General features: G+C 39.9%; 1 protein-coding gene across 1 annotated transcript in view; it reads right to left on the bottom strand.

Annotated features, from left to right (window-relative positions):
* The window catches only part of LOC138265561 (ceruloplasmin-like), a 454,089-nt gene that overhangs the window by 37,277 nt on the left and 394,497 nt on the right, over window positions 1-22,315 (bottom strand). Inside the window, exons 16-18 of the mRNA XM_069213377.1 lie at window positions 14,720-14,936; window positions 8,442-8,581; window positions 2,117-2,279 (exon numbers count right to left, since the gene is read on the bottom strand). Of these exons, the coding sequence (XP_069069478.1) occupies window positions 2,118-2,279; window positions 8,442-8,581; window positions 14,720-14,936 (519 nt within the window). The 3' untranslated portion in view covers window position 2,117. The remainder of the gene's footprint in view (window positions 1-2,116; window positions 2,280-8,441; window positions 8,582-14,719; window positions 14,937-22,315) is intronic.

Here is a 22,315-nt window from a genome sequence, read left to right as displayed (position 1 = left end):
GACTGTGGGGATGGGGTGCAAGGTGTGACATGTATTTGACTGGAGCAAGAGATAGTCCAGGAGGAAGTCAGTAATGCATGTAAATTGTTTATGGCCTCGTGCAGGCTTCTTTGTAATTTAAAACCTGGTGAAATATGTCTGCAAATGGGCAATCTGGCAGCAGCCATATACATGACCAAACTAGGAGGGAGAAGGTCAAGGATTTTAACAGGCTGTTTGACAGGTCACTGTGGGAGTTCCGTCTCCCATAGGGAATTTCATTGAAGGCGGAATACCTTCTGGGACCGTCCATATGATGGAAGACTGGTATTCGAGGTGTCTATATGACAGCAGCAACTGGCAATTGCACCCACAGTCTTCAAGACCATGGTTAAATAGTGGGCACCTTTCAACATATATCTGTTTCCCTCCTGATTCACAGTTAGAGGCCAGATCTGAAAGCGTTAGCTATGGATGCTTTTGTGCAGGATTGGTCTGTTGGAAATCTTTATGCATTGTCACTTTTCCTCATGAGTCCAAGGAGTTTGTCAGGCTTGCAGGCATTTAGCGAGGCTGACAATTGTCACATCTATATGGAGAGCCCAACCCTGGTTCCCATCTCTTCTAGAGTTGTCAGTGGATTGTCAACTTTTAATCCCTGTAGTTTCAGTATTGCTGAAGGATCCATGCAGACACTACTTCAGTCATGGTGCTGGAAAGCAAATTAGTGTTGGTAGCCTGGAACATCTCAGGATGATTGCAGAAAGGTCAGACCATTCAGAGTCAATTTCCAAGTATATAAGAGGATCCTGGGCACACCGAACAACTAGAGCTTACAAATCAGCTTGAGATGTCTGATATAGCTGATGTGTGGAAAGGAACATTGATCTGTTGGTTCAGATGTCATAAGCATTCTAACGTTTTGGGGTTCTTGACAGAAGGACAAAACTCTTATGAGATGGATGACACCTACAGATCAGCAGTTTCAGCGGGGCATCAGAAGTTTCAGAGTAAGCCAGTGGGTGACCATCCCCTGGTTACTGATTGTTGAAAGGAATTGGGTATGAGAAATCCTCTGAATCTAAACATTCTCAGCTATGTGATATAAATTTGGTTTTATTCCTCTTCCAGTCATAGGAAGACAATAGGAAGCTGTCACTCAAGTGCCTTTCAGCTGAGCTGGTGGCATTGTTATGTTAGGATTCTTTCAGAAGTGTGTCTGACGTCAAGACTTTGGATGTATCTGTTATGCATTTTACACAGGTTGAGGTGTACTTTCCAATCACAAGGCATGCAAGAATTCTCCTCTTTCTATTTAGTTTCTTTCTTTTCCCATACACCAAAATCAATGTGTGGTAAGATCTCCACAACAGAATATACAGGTGACGGATCGGGTTGAGGTCAGAAGACCCTCAGTTACTTGTAGCTTTGCGAAAACATGTTGCACCGGTTTTCTCAACTAAATTGAGTAGATGGGTGAAGGGGGAAATGGCTTTTGCAGAGTTAGACACAAGAAAGTGTGCCGTACTATGTCTGAGCTTTTTGGTCTTGTCCCAAGGTGGAAGACATTCTAAAATCAGCATATTGCTCGAAGGTTTCTACATTCAAAACCTTGTTAGTGTCAGGACATTCGGCACGCTGCAATGAACCTGGGGGGGATGCTTTAACCTTGCACAATGGAGCCTTCTATCTGGTAATAAACCTGAAGATTCTCCTAGCGAGTAGTTAAGGAGAGCCCTTATTTTATAAAAGACGGGGCGAATTTTATTCTGCCACTGTATTTGTGAATGCCTGTTTCCCACCCCATGTGGCCGGTCATTAATAGTTTTTTTGGTTGCTTGCAGTTATTATTCCAGCTATTCAAGTGCAGCCTAAGGGGTGAGGCCTGACCAGAATGATAGAGAAATATGACAATGCGAGACAGACTATTGTACTGAGGAGTGTGGTCAAAGGAAGTGGGAGTTTCTTTGATTGCACTGTGTAAATGAAGCAGATGGGGTGATGGAGTGAAAGCTGGTGATGAAGCAGGTTTATTGCCCCAAAATTAATTTTATTACCTAGCCATCTAGATGAGTTCATTCATTTAAATGCATTATTCTCAGTCTGAACCATTATTGTTTTTGCTATAATTTCTTACCTTATTTTGCGATCACAGTATATGTTGTCTCCATACCAGAAGTGATGTGATCATTTACATGGCAATGTAGAAGCCAGGTTCCATTGAATAATGCTTTCATTCTTAATGTTTGATAGGTTCCCGGGAAGAGGTTAAACACATCCGAATGATGTTTTTCATAATTCTAGACAGAACATGAATACAGTATGAGGGGTGGTTAAGTACTTTCACATTATGCTAAACATTTATACTGTAACATTATTGCCAATATGTATTCATTCATGCTCACTTGAAACCATAGTTCTGATGTGATTGAACTAGCATCGGGCGAAGCAGTGAAACATCCCTTTTGCCAGTTACTGAGTATGGTTTTAGAACTTGCCGAAAATCTGTGAAGTTTGAAAAAACAGCAAGTTTGTTTTAGAAAAAAAGAGGCCGAAGAATCCTGAAACAGGAGCTCTAATGGGGGGTGAACCTGGAAAACATACTCTGTTGAAGAATGCTTTGTCAAAGAACAAATATTGCTATAAGAATGAGCCATAAACAATTTGACAACCTTCTGCATTCACGATGTTGTCCAACTTCACAAATCCAAAATTGGAATTTGAATCCCACCCACCTTTCTTAAACTCATGGATAGAAACCTCAGAAACAGCTGGTGCTGATATTTTAGCATACTTGGTTAAAGCATATAGGTCTAATTTTGAAGCACATGTTACTCACCAGGACATTCATTCTCTCAGTATATGGTTGTAAAGTACAGTCATTTTAGACCTTTAATGTGTGTTGTTCCTTATATAGTGTTATGTTCAGCAGGCACCATGGGGTAGATGTACTAATTTTTCATGCAATGCAGCAAAGCAACAAAAGTTGTTAGAACAGTGCATTATCTAGTAAAATCTCTCCTTTGTACCTAAGTGCAAATGTGTGTGTGTGTGTTCTGTAAAGCATAGGATTTCCACTGGAAGGGGCTCCTTTCAGTCTAAAAATTATGCTTTGTGTGCTGTGTGCTGTAGAAGGCTGTACACATGCAAAGTTGGAAAGATTTGAAGACTCAAAAGTTGATCTGCTGTTACTTCTGCCATGAGGATGCATATGTTTTTGTAGTAAATCCCTGTCTTCCAATGTTAGTAGGTAGTAATTTGCATCAAAACCCATGGGTGGTTGCATGGGAACATGAATGTACCACCCCTGGTATCCTAGTTAGATGAATTACAGGGAACTATTTTTTGGGGAGAGAAGATAAGAATTTTGAAAGGGAGGTTTTATCAGATTTATGGTTGAACATCTTGCCTTGAAGAACATTTTAACACGTTGAGGTTTGGTAAGCTGTTCATCAGAAAACCAAAGATGCATGGTCCTCCCATCTTTTAACAGAATGTATCAATGAAATCATAAGGCCATTTTGCCCTGTTGTAAATTCAAAAGGAATGCATTGTATATTATTTTGATGCTGCAATTCTTTACAATGATTTCACTTCTGGCATAGGCTGGATGTGCCGGATGGCCACATATTACTCCATCTCTCACGAATCTCTGCAGAGTGGCTGCTGTCTGATCATATTGTGAAGCTCCTCGTGACAGGCATATCAGAAGTTTGTTTGGGACAAACATTTCAAGAAATTACATAACGAAAATTTATGTAGGACGTTAACTGGGAGTTCATCCACAGTTTCAAAGTATTCAAAGTCTAGTTGCTAAAACTTGGCTTTATCAGAAGTTCATCTTTTTAGCATACAGTGCATGCAAGATGTGCAGGTCTGTGCCACAAACTCAGGACATACACAAAGGCAAGGGCAAAATGTACAAAAATAACAAGCAGTCTTAGTCCGATCAAACATCTTCTAAGCTCCTGCCAAGACAGTACCACCACGAGGAAATTGTATCACAAAAAGTGTTGTTAGTGGGTAGCTTCAGTTCCTTCTCACTCAACAGTTACCATTTCTTGCATCATATTCAGGGCCACTAGAATTATGCAATTGTAGAGCTGTGGCATTTACAGCATAGTTATGGATTTGCTGCTTTTGTCACATAAACCATCATCTGCTGCATATTCTGCAGGCTTCAAAAAAATGTTTAAGCTTAAACTGATAAAAAGTTACCAAAACACTTGTGATATATATTGCAGCGTAATGGAAGGCCCTTTTCAAAGGATGAGTGGCCACTTTCCTGTTACTTATTGCTCTATTTGGGTATCAAAGTGGTACCTAAGGAGGTCAAACCTGCACTTAGATTGTGTTAACATTTTTTAAAATGACAAAATAATTGACGTAATTATATCGCAAAATATGCTGCACTATGCCACATCATTTGTCCTTTCTTGCTGCTGCATAATTTGGCCCCCAACTGCCGCATAATTCCAATGGTCCTACTCTTAGTTTTTATGAGCAAAGTTCATGGTCATATTATTCTTGGAGTTGAAGATCGATCTCTATAGCCTGCTTTCACTTTATGACTGACTACTGTTCAATATATTTGATTGGACAGGGGAACACTTCTTCAATAACTGTCAATCAGGTAGTACATGTGGTACCCAAATCACCTTGTTTGCACTCAGAGTCACTGCTTAAGCAATTTTTGCTCTCACTCTAAAATCTCCTTAAGGATTTCTTTCATTGCCATTGTTACTTTAGGCAGACTGACAGATTGAAGGTGCATGATGGCCTAACTTTGATCAGGCAACCTCTTTCTCTTTATATTTGGATACCAGGAACACTTTAGAACTAAATGCCTCAGATCTTCACTTCTGACCCCAAACACCCTGCTATTAAATCGCCACCACACACCTACCAATATGAACCTCAGTGAGAGCAAACAGCTATCTTTCTCGATGGGTTTCAATGTTGAGACAGTTAAGGTAAGTTGGAAATCCAAAGCTTCCTGAAAAGGACTGTGGTCACCTATTGTCCTTCGATCAGTAATGAAGTTGTCACAGCTGGTCTGACCACAGACCTGAAGAGTGTCACACATACCGTCCCAGCTTGCTGAACCAATTACAAGAATCTAAGGCTGCCAAGCTCCTCTACCTTTCCTGCCTACCTCAGGATTGTTTCCACATCTGCAGCTCAAGGAGTTTTGCTGTCCCTCCTGGCTGACTGCCATTGGGTGCCTCAGCAATCTAACAGTGAGCCCGCAGCCACACATGGGACGGTGTGCTTGTGATGCTAGTTGCCCAACAAAGCTGATGTTCAACTCAATAGTCAGGATTTGTGTGGCCCATTAGTACAGAAGGATTTCAAGCAGCAGTGCTTCTGGCCATAGCTGTGCTGAGAACCAGGAGTACAGGCAGTCAATGCACATTAAGGCCCCTAAACATCATCAACATTGGCTCCTTGGCTAGCTGAACTTTCTTCAGCGGCCATGCCCTGCACCTTAAAACTTATTTCACTAAGCTGTGAAGCCTTCCCTTGAGACTGATATTAACACTTCAGAGATGTAGCCAGAACATCGAGTACTAAAATGTTCTGATGGTTAGTTTATATATGCATATATTCTCATCTGCGTTACTAGTGCTTTCACCATACCAACCATTAAGGTTTCCCCAAATCCAGATGTTCATGACAAAGCAAGCACAATCAAAGTACTTGAGGAACTCAGATGCAAAATTCATTTCAGAAGTGAATACCTGGCTAACCCACCATGCCACCGTCTCAATCTATCCTGGGTAAATGATGTTTAACAGAATAATTCAGACCTCATTCACTAAAGGATCAGTTGAGAACGTTTACGAGAACTACTTGTTTATAAAATACTTTATTAACTTTTTCCCTGATTACACAAAAAAAGTAAATAAAGCAACCAAAATATGCCTTGGCTCTTTAACATATACCTACTATTCGAGTCTATATGGTACATAGTCATATCTGTCCAGACTGTGGGTATCTTATACATGATTCAACTACTACTGCCTACAATATAACCAATTGATTACCATAGGTTGTTACATTTACACATGAAGGTACTCTCATCGGGAGAGTACACTAAGGGGCATATTTATACTCTGTTTGCACCGAATTAGTGTCATTTTTTTTTACTCTAATTCGGTGCAAAACTAACTCCATATTTATACTTTGGTGCTAGACCCCTCTAGCGCCAAATTTGTGGAGATAAAGTCATTTTTTTAAAGTGGAGACCTACCTTGCCTTAATGAGATGCAAGGTAGGCGTTCCCGTGCAAAAAATGACTCTATGGCCTTAACGCCATATTTAGGGGCATATATATGCTCTGCGGCATATTTATACTCTGCACCAAATTAGCGTCGTTTTTTTTACTCTAATTCGGTGCAAATCTAACTCCATATTTATACTTTGGTGCTAGACCCGTTCAGCACCAAGGCCCTGATTTATACTTTTTTGCGCCACAATAACTTCATTTTTTGACGCAAAAGTGGCGCAAACGTACAAAATATTGGCACTTATTTATATTTTTTTATGCAAAACTGCACTAACTCAGTTTTGCACCAAAAAGTTTAGCACCGGCTCGCACCATTTCTGTGCACCAGCCGGGCACCATATTTATGGAATGGTTCAAGCCGATGCAAAGGGTAGGCTAGAGTAAAAAAAAAAGACTTTAGTTGGGTGGGGCTTGCAGTATAGAAGAAGAGGGTTTAGCACCAAAAAATGACTTCAGGTAGGTTAGAGTAAAAAAAAAATGACTCTAACCAGATTAGCGTCATTTTATGGTGCTAAACCTACCATGCCACATGACTCCTGCCTTAGAAAAGGCAGGAGTCATGCCCACCACCCCAATGGCCAGCACAGAGGACAGGGGTCCCCTGGGCATGGCCATTGCACCCTGTGCCACGGGGGCCCATTTCAGGGCCCCCTACGGCACTTTTAAAAATAAAATGCAATCTTACCTGTACTTACCTGGGATGGGGTCCCCCATCCTCCGCAGTCCCTCTGGTGGGGGTGCCACTGGGGCCTGGGGAGGGCACCTGTGGGCTTATTCCATGGTGTTCCACCATGGAAATAGGCCCACAAGTCCCCTAACGCCTGCCCTGACCCAGGCTTTAAAAAATGGGGCAAAGCAAGCTTTGCCCCTTTTTTTGACCCCTCCTCCCTCCCTTGAACCATTTTTGCATAGGAGTATAAATATGGCGTTAAGGCCATACAGTCATTTTTTGCACGGGAACGCCTACCTTGCATCTCATTAAGGCAAGGTAGGTTTCCACTTCCAAAAAATGACTTTAACTACATAAATTTGGCGCTAGACGGGTCTAGCACCAAAGTATAAATATGGAGTTTGTTTTGCACTGAATTAGAGTAAAAAAATAAATTATGCTAATTCAGTGCAAACAGAGTATAAATATGCCCCTTAGCATCAAAAAATGATGCTAATCTGGTTAGAGTTATTTATTTTGACTCAAACCTGCCTAACGTCATTTTTTTTAAGCTAGACTACCCTTTGCATCGGCTTGCACCATTCCATAAATATGGTGCCCAGCTGGTGCTAAAAGATGGCGCAAGCCGGTGCAAAAACTTTTGGAGCAAAACTGTGTTAGTGCAGTTTTGCACCAAAAAGTATAAATAAGGCCCTAAGTTTCTGGACAGGGCTTTCGAGATGTATAAATCATTCTATAATTTTTCATTGCTCCCAAGTAATTCAATGTGAATTTCCTTAGCTAAGAACCACTCAGAGACATCTTTTGTCCAATTTGTATCCGTTGGTTTCTTGGGTGTTAACCAATGTATTGCATTATGCCTTTTAGCTAATATGAAAATGAAGTGATCAAATACAGTCTTGTTTTGTTTTTCAAGTGTATTGTGCTGATTAAGAGTAGAAGTCCTGGTCCGGTGTCTCAAAATAGTTCAGTCTGGAGTTTGCAGTACAATTCAGGACAAAGGGTTATTTAATTTACTCCTTGTTATCCTTGATATTAACAACCAATAACAACCAATAATCTCTACTTGGAACTGACAAAGTACTTTGATGGATTGATCATCATTGGTATGCCAAGGTTCAGGTTCAGTGGATTTTTTGTGGAGTCCCCATTCTAAACACAACTATGGTTCCCTACTAATTACTAATTATTCTGGGCACTGTACACTCTAGCATAATCGGACCCAAAGGGTGGATTTGTACAGTTGGGATATGTACAATTATGAAACACTCTTGAAGGTTACAGGGTTATTGTGTGCCTCATTGTTCATTTGCCAGCTTTTGTATCATGAATTTTATCTGAATACCCATGATGACCAGCAAGTGTGATAAACGGATGGGAGGGTAAGTGTAATTTTTTCTTTGAAGCTCACAGACTGTATAATCTTACATTGATGGCTGTTTTATATAACATTGACATTGTAACATTTTGTGATGTAAAAATAGGCGAAATATTAATTTGTACCTTATACTCAAAACTATGTGCATGGAAGTGCACAGTATGCAGATCAACCTCGTTCCCCAGCCCAATGAGATGCCAGTTCACATCATCTCCAATGTTCATGTTAAGGCCGAGTAAATTTCCATAAATTCTACCATTGATACCTAGAAAACAGACACAGCGTATGATCAATTAGGCTGATGTAGTGAAACAAGAATTAATGGTCTGAGAATCAAGGATAGAGCAACATGTTTTCAAATTATTGTCATACAGTCCTATTCATTGCTTGTTTCATTGGAGATCCTATTTTCACAGGGAAGGTTTGAGTCCAGATACCATATTTCAAAGATTGAGGCATTAAAGGTCTCTTATAGGTACTGTAGGTATTCGTGAACTGACAGAGTGAAGGAAATGGAAAGATCTTACCTATTTCCTGGATGTGTTGAAGCTGCATCATTTAATGTGCATATAGCAGGACGCTTCCACAAATGTCCTAAAGTTGCTGGGGACATAAATACTTAATGGTATTGCTCAGGATCCAGCACTAAAATATTATTGTCAGAATATCGTCTAACATATATGTTGTATCCTATATAGTGTCTATAAAATATCACCAAGTTGGAGTTATTTAGAGAAAGTCTACACACAATGGGATACTTTTGATTATATCAGACATTATTCATGTATACAATGTCCTACATGCAACCATTGCTCGGGTAGGACTAATGGTAAACCCTGCAGAATCGACAGAGCTGGGAAAGGAGCTCTGTACTACTGTGCCAATCCTGATATGAGACTGTAGTCAAAGATGACCGCAATAATTTTCACTCTTATATGTCTGAGGATGACTAAATAAGGCATGCAGGGGACAGTTTAACAACTGCTTTGGCTAAAGTGTCAATACCTCATTTATTGTAAATGTTTGGTGAGCATCCAATACAAACCAGTCAGCTTTGTTGGTAAGACACACTTCCGTGTCCAATTTAATTATTCTTCTTTGAATCAATTAAGATCAATCCAAAATTTTAGTTGAGCTCTTTCTTCCGAGTAATGTTTTACAGAATGTCCCAAACTTCTGATCCTTTCTTAAGCTTTAATTTAGGTAGGATATTTCTTATAACCAGATGCTTCCATTAATTCAGCAATGCTTGTGATTCCATAGCTACATCAAAATGATCATTTGCAGACACCCCAGTCGAATGCCTCTGTGTAGGGTCTGGTTTGCATCTCTCTTGCACCATACAATGGAGTGCAAGAAGAAGATTTATGAAGCCAAGCAAGGCTACTTTGTGTGGCTTCATAATCAGCGCAAATTGCTGTATTACATCACTCTGCACCAGGGAAACTTTTCCATAAGTGTTGCGTAGGTGTTCACATGCAACAAACATGGATTTTGAAGCATTCCCAGATTGAAAAGAACTTGTAAACCTAGCAATACACCAAAAAGACATGCCCCACCAGAAGAGGCGTGTCTTTATCTCTCCTTGTTTTTTTCTCTTTCTATGGATGCTGCGTTCTGCAGGATCCATAGAAAGAGGGAAAAGCCTCTCAGGATTGTTTTTGTGCCGGAAGGTGTGCCTTCCTGCACAAAAACAATCCTGCATGCAATGCAAGCACCCTTACACCATGGTGCGAGGGTGCTTGCTTGGCACTAGGCTCCCAAAAGGGCACCAGCGCACCTGAAAAGAAAAGGACAGGAATGCGCCATATTGGATAAATACTGCATATTCCTGTCCTTTCCCTGTGATGCAGTGCAGCACAGCAAGATAACTTGCTGTGCTACCCTGCGCAACAAAGCCCATAAATATGGGCCTTAATTTGCAATTACTGTAAGATTTGCTCCAACATCATGTTCACATAATGTGAATTAATGTGCTCAAATGTTTCATTGGCATTCAGTGCCAGGAAGGCACATGGGACTTTTTTTATCTTTTAGACGCGTTTCTGCTAATTAATACGCAGTGAATGTTGTCTAAAGTCAGATGGAGTCTTCTCCTTTGACGATCACACTCCACCTGGTGGCTAATATCATCAAAAACAAGGGAAACTATGAACTTACTACACTTGTCCCTGGCAGTGGAAGTCTGTTAGAAGACCATGTTCAGGCTAAACTCGCTTGGCTTACTTTAAAATAATTTTTCTCAAAGAATGATCCCTTATTAAGACACTACAGCGTCTGTTGGCCGCAAGGGCTGGTCTGCAGCCAACGACCTGATTGGCCAAACCCATCCCACTCTTTTTCTCCTTTCTTCAAAAAAAGATCTGTGAAAGACTACTGTTGATCTTTAAAATTTACTGGTGTCATGGTCCGCAAAGCCATGATTATTATAAACTAAGTGGGAGTGGAGATAGTTGTCACACCTTATAAAACCAGATACTCAGGTGTGGTGTTGATGTAAATTGCAGGGGTTTTGCATTTGTTCCACCTTTAATGCAAAATTGCTTTTGCATGAGAAATTACACTCATGCTCCAGTTTGGTGTGGCGTTGCTTAGCATCACCTAAGTACCTTTATTAAGCCGGAGTGTATCTGGGACATGCTTCACTAACCTATACTAAATTGTGAATGCCACATTGGGTTTCTTCACCTTTCTGCTGCACTTGGTTATCTTGACTCCTACCCACAATCCTATGTACAGTTGGTTTCATATTCAGCACAACTTCCTTACCTAACCAGTGTTTTTTATTTGTGGTTTCTCAATCGAACTTTATTGCAATTGTTCGGGGTGTTAGCACAAACTTAAAATTTCAAGTTTGAAAATACAGTATTTTGCAAATTGTTTTCAACAGCGGATATTTTTATGTCATTTTTTTCATGAATATGTCAAGCCACTGACTAAAGAATTTTGCATTCTTGAGCAAATATTAATTTTACATTTCATAGTTCTTTTCTTAATCTTCCTCTCATTTTTTGCAACTTAAATATGACAACAGAAACACGTTAGAGCCTACATACCAAAAGAACCGATAAATGTGTCAAAATATTTCAAATGAATTTGTTTGTCTTTTTCGAAAAGAACTGGAGAACCCTGTATTTGTGAGTCAATCTGTACAATGTCAGCGCATATCACCGGATTGAAAGTAAAAAAGAATTTAACTATTTGGGAGCATGTGTTGTCTCCATATCAGGTCATTCGTAAATTAGTCCTGGGACCACCCATTTTTTTATTTTGATCATTAAGGGCCTCATTACGAGTTTGATGGAAGGGATTACACTATCACAAACCTGATGGATGTCCCGTCCTACGTATTACAAGTTCCATTATCCATTACATCCTACGGAACTTGTAATAGGGCGGATGGGATATCCCTCACTTTTGTGACAGAGTAATCCCCTCCACCAAACTCGTAATGAGGCCCTAAGTTTGGAAAATAGGATAGAGGTCAAATGTATTACACATAGTACGTTGGTACCTCTACCCCCCTGATTTGCTTTGGCACCCAAATCATTTTTATTGAATAGCTAGTACCAATGTTATTTGCTTTACAGCACTACAATACATGGGATTCTGAAATCCTTGTATTACAAGTCTGTCTCTAATTTCTTTATAATTGACAACTTGTGTTGTCGATTATAAAGAATAACATCAGAACTCATTACCAAAGAGCTTTGGCATCAAAATGCCTGCGGTCAGAGCCAGCAGCCAGGGGAAGGCAGGTCAGGTCATGGAGCATAAAACGAAAAGTGGCTTTTATTTCTTCTGTGTTTTTATAGTTGTACTATGAAAAGCAGAAAGTGGAAATTTATGGCAACATTTTTATTTTTTCCATTCCTAAGGTAGTTATACAAAAGTTCGAATCTTTCTGCATGTTTCTACACATTGCGAACTAATGCGCCTTTTTTTATTTATTTATTTTTTCATAAATTTAGTTTGTATTAAAAGAATTCTAATATCGTTTTCTAACAAATATATAACAGATTTTTGATGTGTTTAATTTTGCACTAGAGGTTTTATTTTTATCCTTCATGTTTCAAACATGCTCTCTCTCTTTCTTATTAAACAGCTAGGTACCACATGGCCATTTATATTAAGGAATAAAGTACTCCCTGCTGTACATGATAAGAATATAGCAAGTCACCTTGAAGTTCCATAACCTTCTAAAGGAAAGAGGCTAAAGGTCATTGAACTCCTCTACTTGCAATATCCTTATAAGGTACGGACGGGAGTACTTTAACCCATATATGAATTATAATCTGAGTTCCAAACCCTCTCTCTCCTTCTGAAGTAGGTCCTTGCTACTTGATTCACTAGTCTTGAAAAATCAAGTGTACAAAGGGAGAAAGTTCCTCAATTACTAGGTGCAAAGGGAGGAACTTGGTGCATTGTGAGCTAAGTCCAGGTGACACCTGTTGCAAATCGCAGGACCCTCCATGGATATCACCACTAACCACTGACTACACTAAAGGCCACCGAAAAGGTATTCCAATGCTGATGATGCCACATGCTACTATGTACATGTTGCTGACGCGTTATACCTCTGAGACAGTACCTATGGACAGTAGTCTCTATTCTACATGCAAGCATCCAATGGAAACGAAAGTACAACATTGCCCGATGTTCTACGCAAGTCATTGTATAATATGCATTTTGCTTCTTGAAGTCATGCTTCAGATGTGTACACAGGCCTGGATTTGCAGCATTGTTTGATCTTGTGATCTATTACCAGACCTTAGCTACGTGTGCTATGCTGCACAAAACAGCAAAGCACAGGGGGCCGCCATTGTAGGAGGATTCATGTAATCCATTCAACCAAGAAGCACCACAGTCATCTATTAGTTATAATGGTGACGATATTGGGAGTGAAGGCAGGACCTTGAGGTGGTGTTCTGAGGGAAGTGGAAAGTACACAATCGTGACATATTTTAATGTTCACGAACACTAACCACACAAATGTGAACATGTATACACAATGTTGTACAGATGCATTAAAGATAATTTTTACTTGCTAATTTCCTGTGTGTTATATACAGGTGCAAAAGCTAGTTCTGGTGTTAATTTTCCCTTAAACCAATTTTCCTTGAATTTTTCAAAAAATGAATGCAAAGTGAATGCAAGTTGGTGAATGCTTTTCTTTTATAAAATGTAGTCCTTCTTTTGACTACTCTCATAGATTTGTTTTGAATTTTTTGAAGAATAGCTCCCAATTTACCCCCCTGGGAATTAGAGCTGTCCTTTCTGGAGATCATGGTGGGTATACAATTATGCACAATGATAGCTTCACCCCTTTAATGTCGATCATCATTGTGTAAGCCCAACTATGTATTGCTCGGGCAAGGATATCATCTTTGCCCTCAAAAGCGGCAGAGTGGTGGGGAATGATATAGAAGTTATACACATTTGAATCTGCTATTGCTAAGGCTAGAGGTCCTAGGGCAACTCAAGGATTTATGAAAATGTGGTCAGGATTTAAGTGGGAGTAAGAATGTACATGGGTTTGACTGGTATAATATTGATATTATTTTATTGGATGCTGACTTTTCGAACTGCTGCTTTTTAGGGTTGAGCACAAAGCGCTTTGTCTTTGTGGGGTTTTAACAATGCCCATGTCACGGCCATTAGTTTGGTTGGTTCGTGGGCTTGCGTTTTAAAATTTGCTTGATTTAATTAGTGAAAGGCATGCATACATCATGCCTTTTCTGGCGTTTAGCCCGCCTCGAGCTCACCAGCCAACTACTGAAAACATACGAGGCTCCATGTTTTCGGTATGGTTTCTGGACTACTTTTTCTCTTTATTTCGTAGGCAGTGCGATCTCGCTGGGCAGTAGTCGAGCGCTTTGCATGACATCAACCCTGTTACATGGATATTTGCACTTTTGCAGATTACATGGATAATTGCACTTTTGCCGGCTACATGTATAATTGCACTTTTGCCAATACGTTTCACTGCGCGCAAACTTCTTTTTCCTTTTGTGTGTCTGCTTTGCACTATGGTGGCAGTCGGCTCGCTTATGTGAAACTGTTTTACTTTTCATTTTCAGTTTATGTGGCAAGAAAAGTCTGGTTAGTTATGTGAAACTGTTTTACTTTTCATTTTCAGTTTCTGTAGCAAGAAAAGTCCGATGGGAGTTTACAACGCTAATAGCTTTAACTGGAGCAAACGAGAGACCCATTGCATTGCACATGCTTGTTTCTTTCTGGCATGCAGCTGCTGAAGTACTTCATATTGTTACTGAAAAGTTGTCTGTTCTCCTATTAGTGCATTGTATATATTTATGTGATAATCATGTTTGACTAAATAAAAATACTTTAAAAAAAAGAAAAATGTATGTGTTTAAAAATATATTTGCAAAAAGTTTTATACCGTGCATTTTGTTGCTCTCTTGAAATTCTCCGTCTTTCTTGTCTGCTAGTTCGGGATTAGGAGAGTAAATCTGGATATTCTCATCCAAATATGTGGATAGATTTTCATTCCAAATCATAAAAAGTAAAACAAAGTGTTTGTCCGGGCGTTTCCCTGGATAGTCGAATGCCGACTTTCGACAGATGACCAGAGGGCCCACTAGTCCGCTGAAAGTGTCCTGCAACAAAAATCATTAAAGTTAGTGACTAATAACAATTCCCCCACAGTCAAAATGATTAGAACATGTTTGTTAAAAAAGAATAATTTAGAAATGACATAAATACAAACAAAATGGATGACATCTGGATATTTCACTAAATGCTCCTATTCTGTGTCCAGGATTCCCATTATCTGGCACCTCTGCAGCGTCTGTCAACACATTATGCACACACATTAATCTTGGCCACGCCGCAAAGTGATTGATATTGATATACAAGCAGAACACAGCTCAGACATCTGTAAGAGTTCATTTTCTATAGGCGAGAAAATGGCACCTGGGGGTGCCTCAGGACCACTCCTTGAGCAAGACTCTTAGGGCCAGATGTATCATTATTCACAATAACAATTACCTAATTGCGATTTTTAGCAACTCACAATTAAGTAATCGCTATTGGAATGTATGAAACTCTAGGAGTTTCATACTGTGATTCGCAAGGGCTCGCAAATGGACCCACCTCATCAATATACATGAGGTAGGTTGCAATTTGCATGCCATTGCGAATGGCTACAAACACAGAGATGGTGGCCTGCTGGGCTCAGCAGACCACCATGTCTGTGATTGTTTTTCAATAAAGCAATCTTTATTTTTTTTTTAAATGCAGCCTGTTTTCCTTAAAGGAAAACAGGATGCGCTTAAAAATGAAAAAGGAAAAGTTTTCTTTTCATTTTTTAAGAGTAGGCAGTGGTCCGTGGGGCCACTGCCTGCTTTTAAAAAACGTTTTTGCATGCATTCACAAAGGGGTCCCCTGGGGATCCCTTACCGTTTGCGAATGGGTTACCACCTACTTGAAGTAGGTGGTAACTGCAATTGTTTTGCGACCACATTCACGGTCACAAAACAATCATACATACCTCTGCGATTCGGTATTAGGAAGGGACGTTCTTGACACGCCCCTTCCTAATACCGAATCGGTATGTAGTCGCAAATCCAATTTGCGATTCAGTAACAAGTTACCAAATCGCAAATTGCACTTGTTACATACCAAAACACATTTTTTTGGGCCCAAAAATGTTTGATACATCTGGCCCTTAGTGAGTTGAAACGCGTTGGTGGTTGTTGAAACACTCAAATAAAGAGACTTTCTTTGGGACCTTCTGGAGTGCAATGAATAACCATTTGTTACCTATATATATATATATATATATATATATATATATATATATATATATATATATATATATAAACACTTGAAAACGGCAATTCCACACATAAACACAACACCTTATTGATAAATAAGGCACCCGGCACTCCGCGAATGTGCTAAATAAGGTTTAATGTAACCAAACAGGAACGCGTTTCGGCGTCTCCGCCTTTCTCAACCTGTGGGGGCCGCCATTTTTTCCCCATTTATATACAAGTGATTTTCTTAAAGCAACATGGTAACACAAAATCATAATAATGCAACATAAAATATCTATCATTATTTCTTTTGAGCAAACATTATATATGACTGTAAATGAGATTTCCCATATCACCTTTTTAGTATTTTGTCTATATAAACCCCATCTTTGTAAACAAAATGTAAATAATGAACGTGAAAAATATAAAATCATACTAATCATCAATTGTGCCAATTACAAAGATTGGTTGAATAAACATTGATCTATACAAAACAAAACACAAAGAACAAACAAAACTAAACAACATTACCCTAGAAAGTATGGAGACCTACTGGAAACTCATTAGAAAACTGCAACCCCAATGCTATAGATATAACTGTAATCAGCTATGACCAAACATTCCAACTAAATCAATGTTATGATTGTTTTCATTTGTAGAAAGGTGAGTTAGATATCAGGTGGAAAAACCGTACTGAAAGGGAGAAAGAATGTATGCCCGAGCGAAAGTGAATTACAATGGAGGGGACCCACGTGAATTAACACAGATGGATATATAATTCTTCACTAGAGTTTAACCCTGCTGGTTCTCTCGAGTCTAGTAACAAAATGTATCTGGATTCTAATATTCTCAAATTTTTCTCCCTGTCACCTCCACGAACATCCTTTCTTATGCCGTCAATTACACTGTATTTGATACTATCCAATCGTCCTGCATGTGACTCATGTACATGTCTGGCAACAGGGTACGAATCATCTTTGTTGGCTATAGCCCTGAGATGTTGTAATATTCTTTTATGTGCTTGGAGTTTTGTGCTGCCAACGTATATCTTAGGACAGCAGCATTTTAAAATGTAGATGACATATTCACTTCTGCAGTCATATCTGCCTTTTATAGTGTGAATAGTTCTGTCTCCTTGTCTGATGCTCTTGATGTTTTCACCATTTTTACATGCTTTGCATTTGGCACATTTAAAGAATCCATCTTGAGAATTAAGCCAGCTGTTATGCAAAGTCTTCCCTTGTCGCACATCACTTTTCACAAGGACATTTCTCATTGACGTTCCTTTCCTGTATGTTATTGTGGGCCTATTTTTCAAATTTGTACCCATCACTGGATGACTTTTTAACATGTGCCAGTGTTTCTGTAAGATCTTTCTTATGGATTCATGTGCTGTATTAAAAGTGGTTATATATCTGACATTGACAGTGTCTCTATGGGTATCACTTGTCTTGTTCACACCTTTACTTCTATACTCTGAAGTAAACAACAACTGATCTCTGGTACGGGATTTAACTCTAGCTGCACTGTGTTGTAATATCTCACTGGAGTATCCTCTCTGTTTTAATCTATCAATCATGCTATCTTGTACCTTAAAATAATCGTTTTCTTTGCTGCAAATCCTCTTGGCTCTCAAAAATTCTCCAAAAGGAATGTTGTTCTTCAAAGGTTGTGGATGAAAACTGTTAGCATGTAAGATACTGTTCCCTGCTGTAACTTTCCTGAACAGTGTTGTCTCAATTTTATTATTTGAAATGAATACTCTAATATCTAAAAATTCAATCTCATGCTTGTCAATTTTACCGGTGAATTTCAGATTACAATCATTGATATTTATTTCTTTGATAAAGTTATTGGCAGTATCATGATCACCTTTCCAAATTATAAAAATATCATCGATATATCTGAGCCACAGGATGATATTGTCATTCCATTTGTTTAGCGGGAAGTTGTTAAGTATCTGCTCTTCCCACCACCCCATGAATAAGTTAGCATAACTTGGAGCAAAGCATGTTCCCATTGCTGTACCGCATACTTGCTCAAATATCTCATTGTTGAAAAAAAACATATTATGCTGTAAACACCATCGTATCATCTGGCTCAACATTTTGCTATGGTGGTAATAACTAATAGATCTCATTTTCAGAAAGTATTCTACCGTCTGAATTCCCTGCTCATGTGGAATACTTGTATACAATGCTGTCACATCAAGTGTCATCAACAAAAATTCATTTTCCCAGCCAACATCAAAGATCCTCCTGAGAAAATCCCCACTGTCTTGCAAATATGAAGATAGATTTCTGACTAGTGGCTGTAAGAATATATCTATATATTGTGATACTGTTTCAAACAAACTCCCTTTAAAGGACACTATAGGTCTCCCAGGGGGTTTGTGTACATCTTTATGGATCTTGGGTATCAGATAGAATACAGGAAGTCTGGGGAAGTCTACTTTCAGAAAACTGTACTCTTGTTGACTGATGAGACCTCTATCACGCCATTATGTCAATTCCAAATCAAATTGTCTTTTGATGTTTTCAACATGCTCTTGATCAATTCTTTTATAGCATTTACTGTCATTTAGTTGTTTATATGCTTCATCCATATATTGTTTTGTTGACCAAATCACTATATTTCCTCCTTTATCGGAGCCTCTTACTACAATGTCTGGATTATTAGACAGTTTTTCTAATGGTTTATAATATCCACCCTTCTTGCTTTTGAATGCCTTAAACGTTCGGGCTCTCAAGATTTTAAATTCTTTAATCAAAATTTCTGAAAATTGATCAATCATGTCTCCACTAGGGGATGGAACAGTCTTTGAATTGGGTCTAAGGCCGGATGCTCCATCTTTGTCTAGACAGACTCCTTCCGACTCCAATCTGCCAATCATCTGCTCTTCGTTGATTTCTCCCATTGTACTGTCTTCTAGTTCCCAAAGTTCTCTCATTAATGAAAAATCCTCAATTGTTAAATTGTGGCTAATTAGTCTCTCTGTGTTACAGCTAGTTTCTTCTGTGCGCTCCCCTGGTGTAGTTACCTTTTTGGCTTTCGCTTGATGGATTTTTAACAATTTCAATTTCCGTATGAATAGAAACAAATCTATTCGACCTTTCGCTCTGGCATACATTCTTTCTCCCTTTCAGTACGGTTTTTCCTCCAGATATCTAACTCACCTTTCTACAAATGAAAACAATCATAACATTGATTTAGTTGGAATGTTTGGTCATAGCTGATTACAGTTATATCTATAGCATTGGGGTTGCAGTTTTCTAATGAGTTTCCAGTAGGTCTCCATACTTTCTAGGGTAATGTTGTTTAGTTTTGTTTGTTCTTTGTGTTTTGTTTTGTATAGATCAATGTTTATTCAACCAATCTTTGTAATTGGCACAATTGATGATTAGTATGATTTTATATTTTTCACGTTCATTATTTACATTTTGTTTACAAAGATGGGGTTTATATAGACAAAATACCAACAAGGTGATATGGGAAATCTCATTTACAGTCATATATAATGTTTGCTCAAAAGAAATAATGATAGATATTTTATGTTGCATTATTATGATTTTGTGTTACCATGTTGCTTTAAGAAAATCACTTGTATATAAATGGGGAAAAAATGGCGGCCCCCACAGGTTGAGAAAGGCGGAGACGCCGAAACGTGTTCCTGTTTGGTTACATTAAACCTTATTTAGCACATTCACGGAGTGCCGGGTGCCTTATTTATCAATAAGGTGTTGTGTTTATATATATATATATATATATATACATACACAAACACACCTCATCTCCTACGCTGACGACACCCAACTCATCCTCTCCCTCACCAAGGACCCGCACTCTGCCAAAACCAAGCTTCACAAGGGTATGAAGGCCGTCGCCGACTGGATGAGAGGCAGCCGTCTGAAACTGAACTCAGACAAGACGGAGGTCCTCATCCTAGTGCCCACCCCCTCCACCTGGGACGACTCGTGGTAGCCAACCTCGCTGGGTACCCCACCGACACCAACCGACCACGCATGCAACCTTGGTTTCATCCTCGACTCATCCCTCTCCATGTCAAAACAGATCAATGCCATCTCCTCCTCCTGCTACAACACCCTCCACATGCTCCGCAGGATCTACAAGTGGATCCCGACCGAAACAAGAAAAACAGTGACACAGGCCCTCGTTAGCAGCAGGCTTGACTACAGCAACGTACTCTACGCAGGTATCCCGTCCAAGCACCTACAATGCCTCCAACGCATCCAAAACGCCTCTGCCCGACTAATCCTCAACGTACCCTGCCGCAACCACATCACCCCCCACCTGAGAAACCTTCACTGGCTCCCCGTCGACAAGAGGATCACCTTCAAACTCCTCACCCACGCACACAAAGCACTCCACAAAACTGGGCCAGCCTACCTGAACAACCGACTCAACTTCTACACCCCCACCCGACAGTTCAGCTCCGCCAACCTCGCCCTCGCCGCCGTCCCCCGCATCCAATGAAAATCCCCCGGCGGCAGATCCTTCTCCTTCCTCGCCGCCAAGACCTGGAACACCCTCCCGACCAACCTAAGAAAGATCCAAGACCTGCTCACCTTCAGAAGACACCTCAAGACCTGGCTCTTCGAGCAGTAGCAGCCTTGAGACCCTCGCGAGTATGTAGTGCGCTCTACAAGTATAATGATTGATTAATGATTGACACACACACACATACAGCCCAACTCTCCAGGTCTTCATAATTTTCTACTCAATTTATTCACAAATGTACATATAAATGTCAACAAAATCAATAGGAATGCAGAAGATTAACTGCTCAAAAGGTGCAATGGAGTGCAGTATTTACAATGATACATATATGCACCGGGATGTCTCAGAGTGTCTGGTAAACAAGGAACAGTCTGAAATATATTCACAGGTTCCGGTCAGCAATTTATTTGAACTCACAATCCCCTCTAAAACTGTTAACGTTTCGTTACATTTGTTCTGAATGCAGTCGGAGACAGATGCAGGGAATCTGCCGCTCTGCAGACACACGACCCATTGGGTTGCGGAGATCTTGCCATTATTGCACACATAGAGCATTGATGCAGACCCAGACTTTGGTATGTTAAAACCACAGCATGTGAGGAATGCACACTGCTTGGAGGTGAAATGCCAGATGGCATGTTTTTTCCTGAGGAGAACCTTATAAATTGTCAGGAGGGTCAAAACCTTGACAATTTTAGAGGGGACTGTCTGTTGTTCAAAGCAATCCTCATGATGACTACAGCTGTTGTCGTTGGTAACACAGACACCAGATACTGCTGCTCCAGGCGCACATATTATTCTTGTAAATCTGCAAAGTTATGTGTATTACACAGAATATCTTTGTCCTGAACCTCACATTAAAATTGAATTTGAGGACATGCCCCCCCCCTTTCTGACGTCACACAAGATAATGGTAGGAGATTTATTCAAGGAGGCAATGTCTTTTGGCCATGATTTTACTATTTTGCAAGACATTTTCTGCTTGAACTAGTGTCTAACGGAAGGAAATCATGCAAAATTTAACGTTTTGCACCTGTAAAATCTTATGAATATCATGTAACACAAAACAGGAAAATGTAGACGTTTAGAATTTAGACGAGGGTGCCTGTGCACTGTCAGTGACCTGTCCAAAGAGGGCATAAAAGAGCTGAAACTGGATCATAAATTCAAAGCTGTTCCAAACATGGCCCCCCAAAATCCTTAAGATGTCCCTGGGAAAGCGGGGGAGAGGGGAGGGCAATTTCCTTCCATGCATTCGGGCCACTGGCAGGGAGATAAATGGGTGTCCCGGTGACAGAACTGCTTTGTACTTGACCTCATGGATCCTGGCAAAAAGGCACATGCTCTGGTTACTCTCTCGGTGTTTCAATGCAGGGCCTTAACAAAGGCATATACAGCCCTCCCAGGTCCTTATCCCAACGGAACCTTAGAGGGAGATGGCACACAGTGGATGGTATAAAGGAAATTTCCAGCAAGCAGCACATTCTCAGGGGTCGGCCCCAACAGCGTTTCATCTCTCTCAATGCAGCACTCTAGCATGCTCTGGTCAGGATCGACAATAGCCTCGGATCTTCAATTTCTGCAGCAATTGATAAAGAAGCTTTTACAAAAGAGCACATGAAACAACTGAACAACTTGGCCTGGAGCACTGGGCTGTATCTAGGCATAGTTTTAGTATGTAGGTAGTCTTTCTTCCATTT

Source organism: Pleurodeles waltl, chromosome 11 (assembly GCF_031143425.1).
Source record: "Pleurodeles waltl isolate 20211129_DDA chromosome 11, aPleWal1.hap1.20221129, whole genome shotgun sequence".
NCBI lineage: Eukaryota > Metazoa > Chordata > Amphibia > Caudata > Salamandridae > Pleurodeles > Pleurodeles waltl.
The sequence above is the reverse complement of the archived record's forward strand: the minus strand, read 5'-3'. Positions and strand labels throughout refer to the sequence as shown.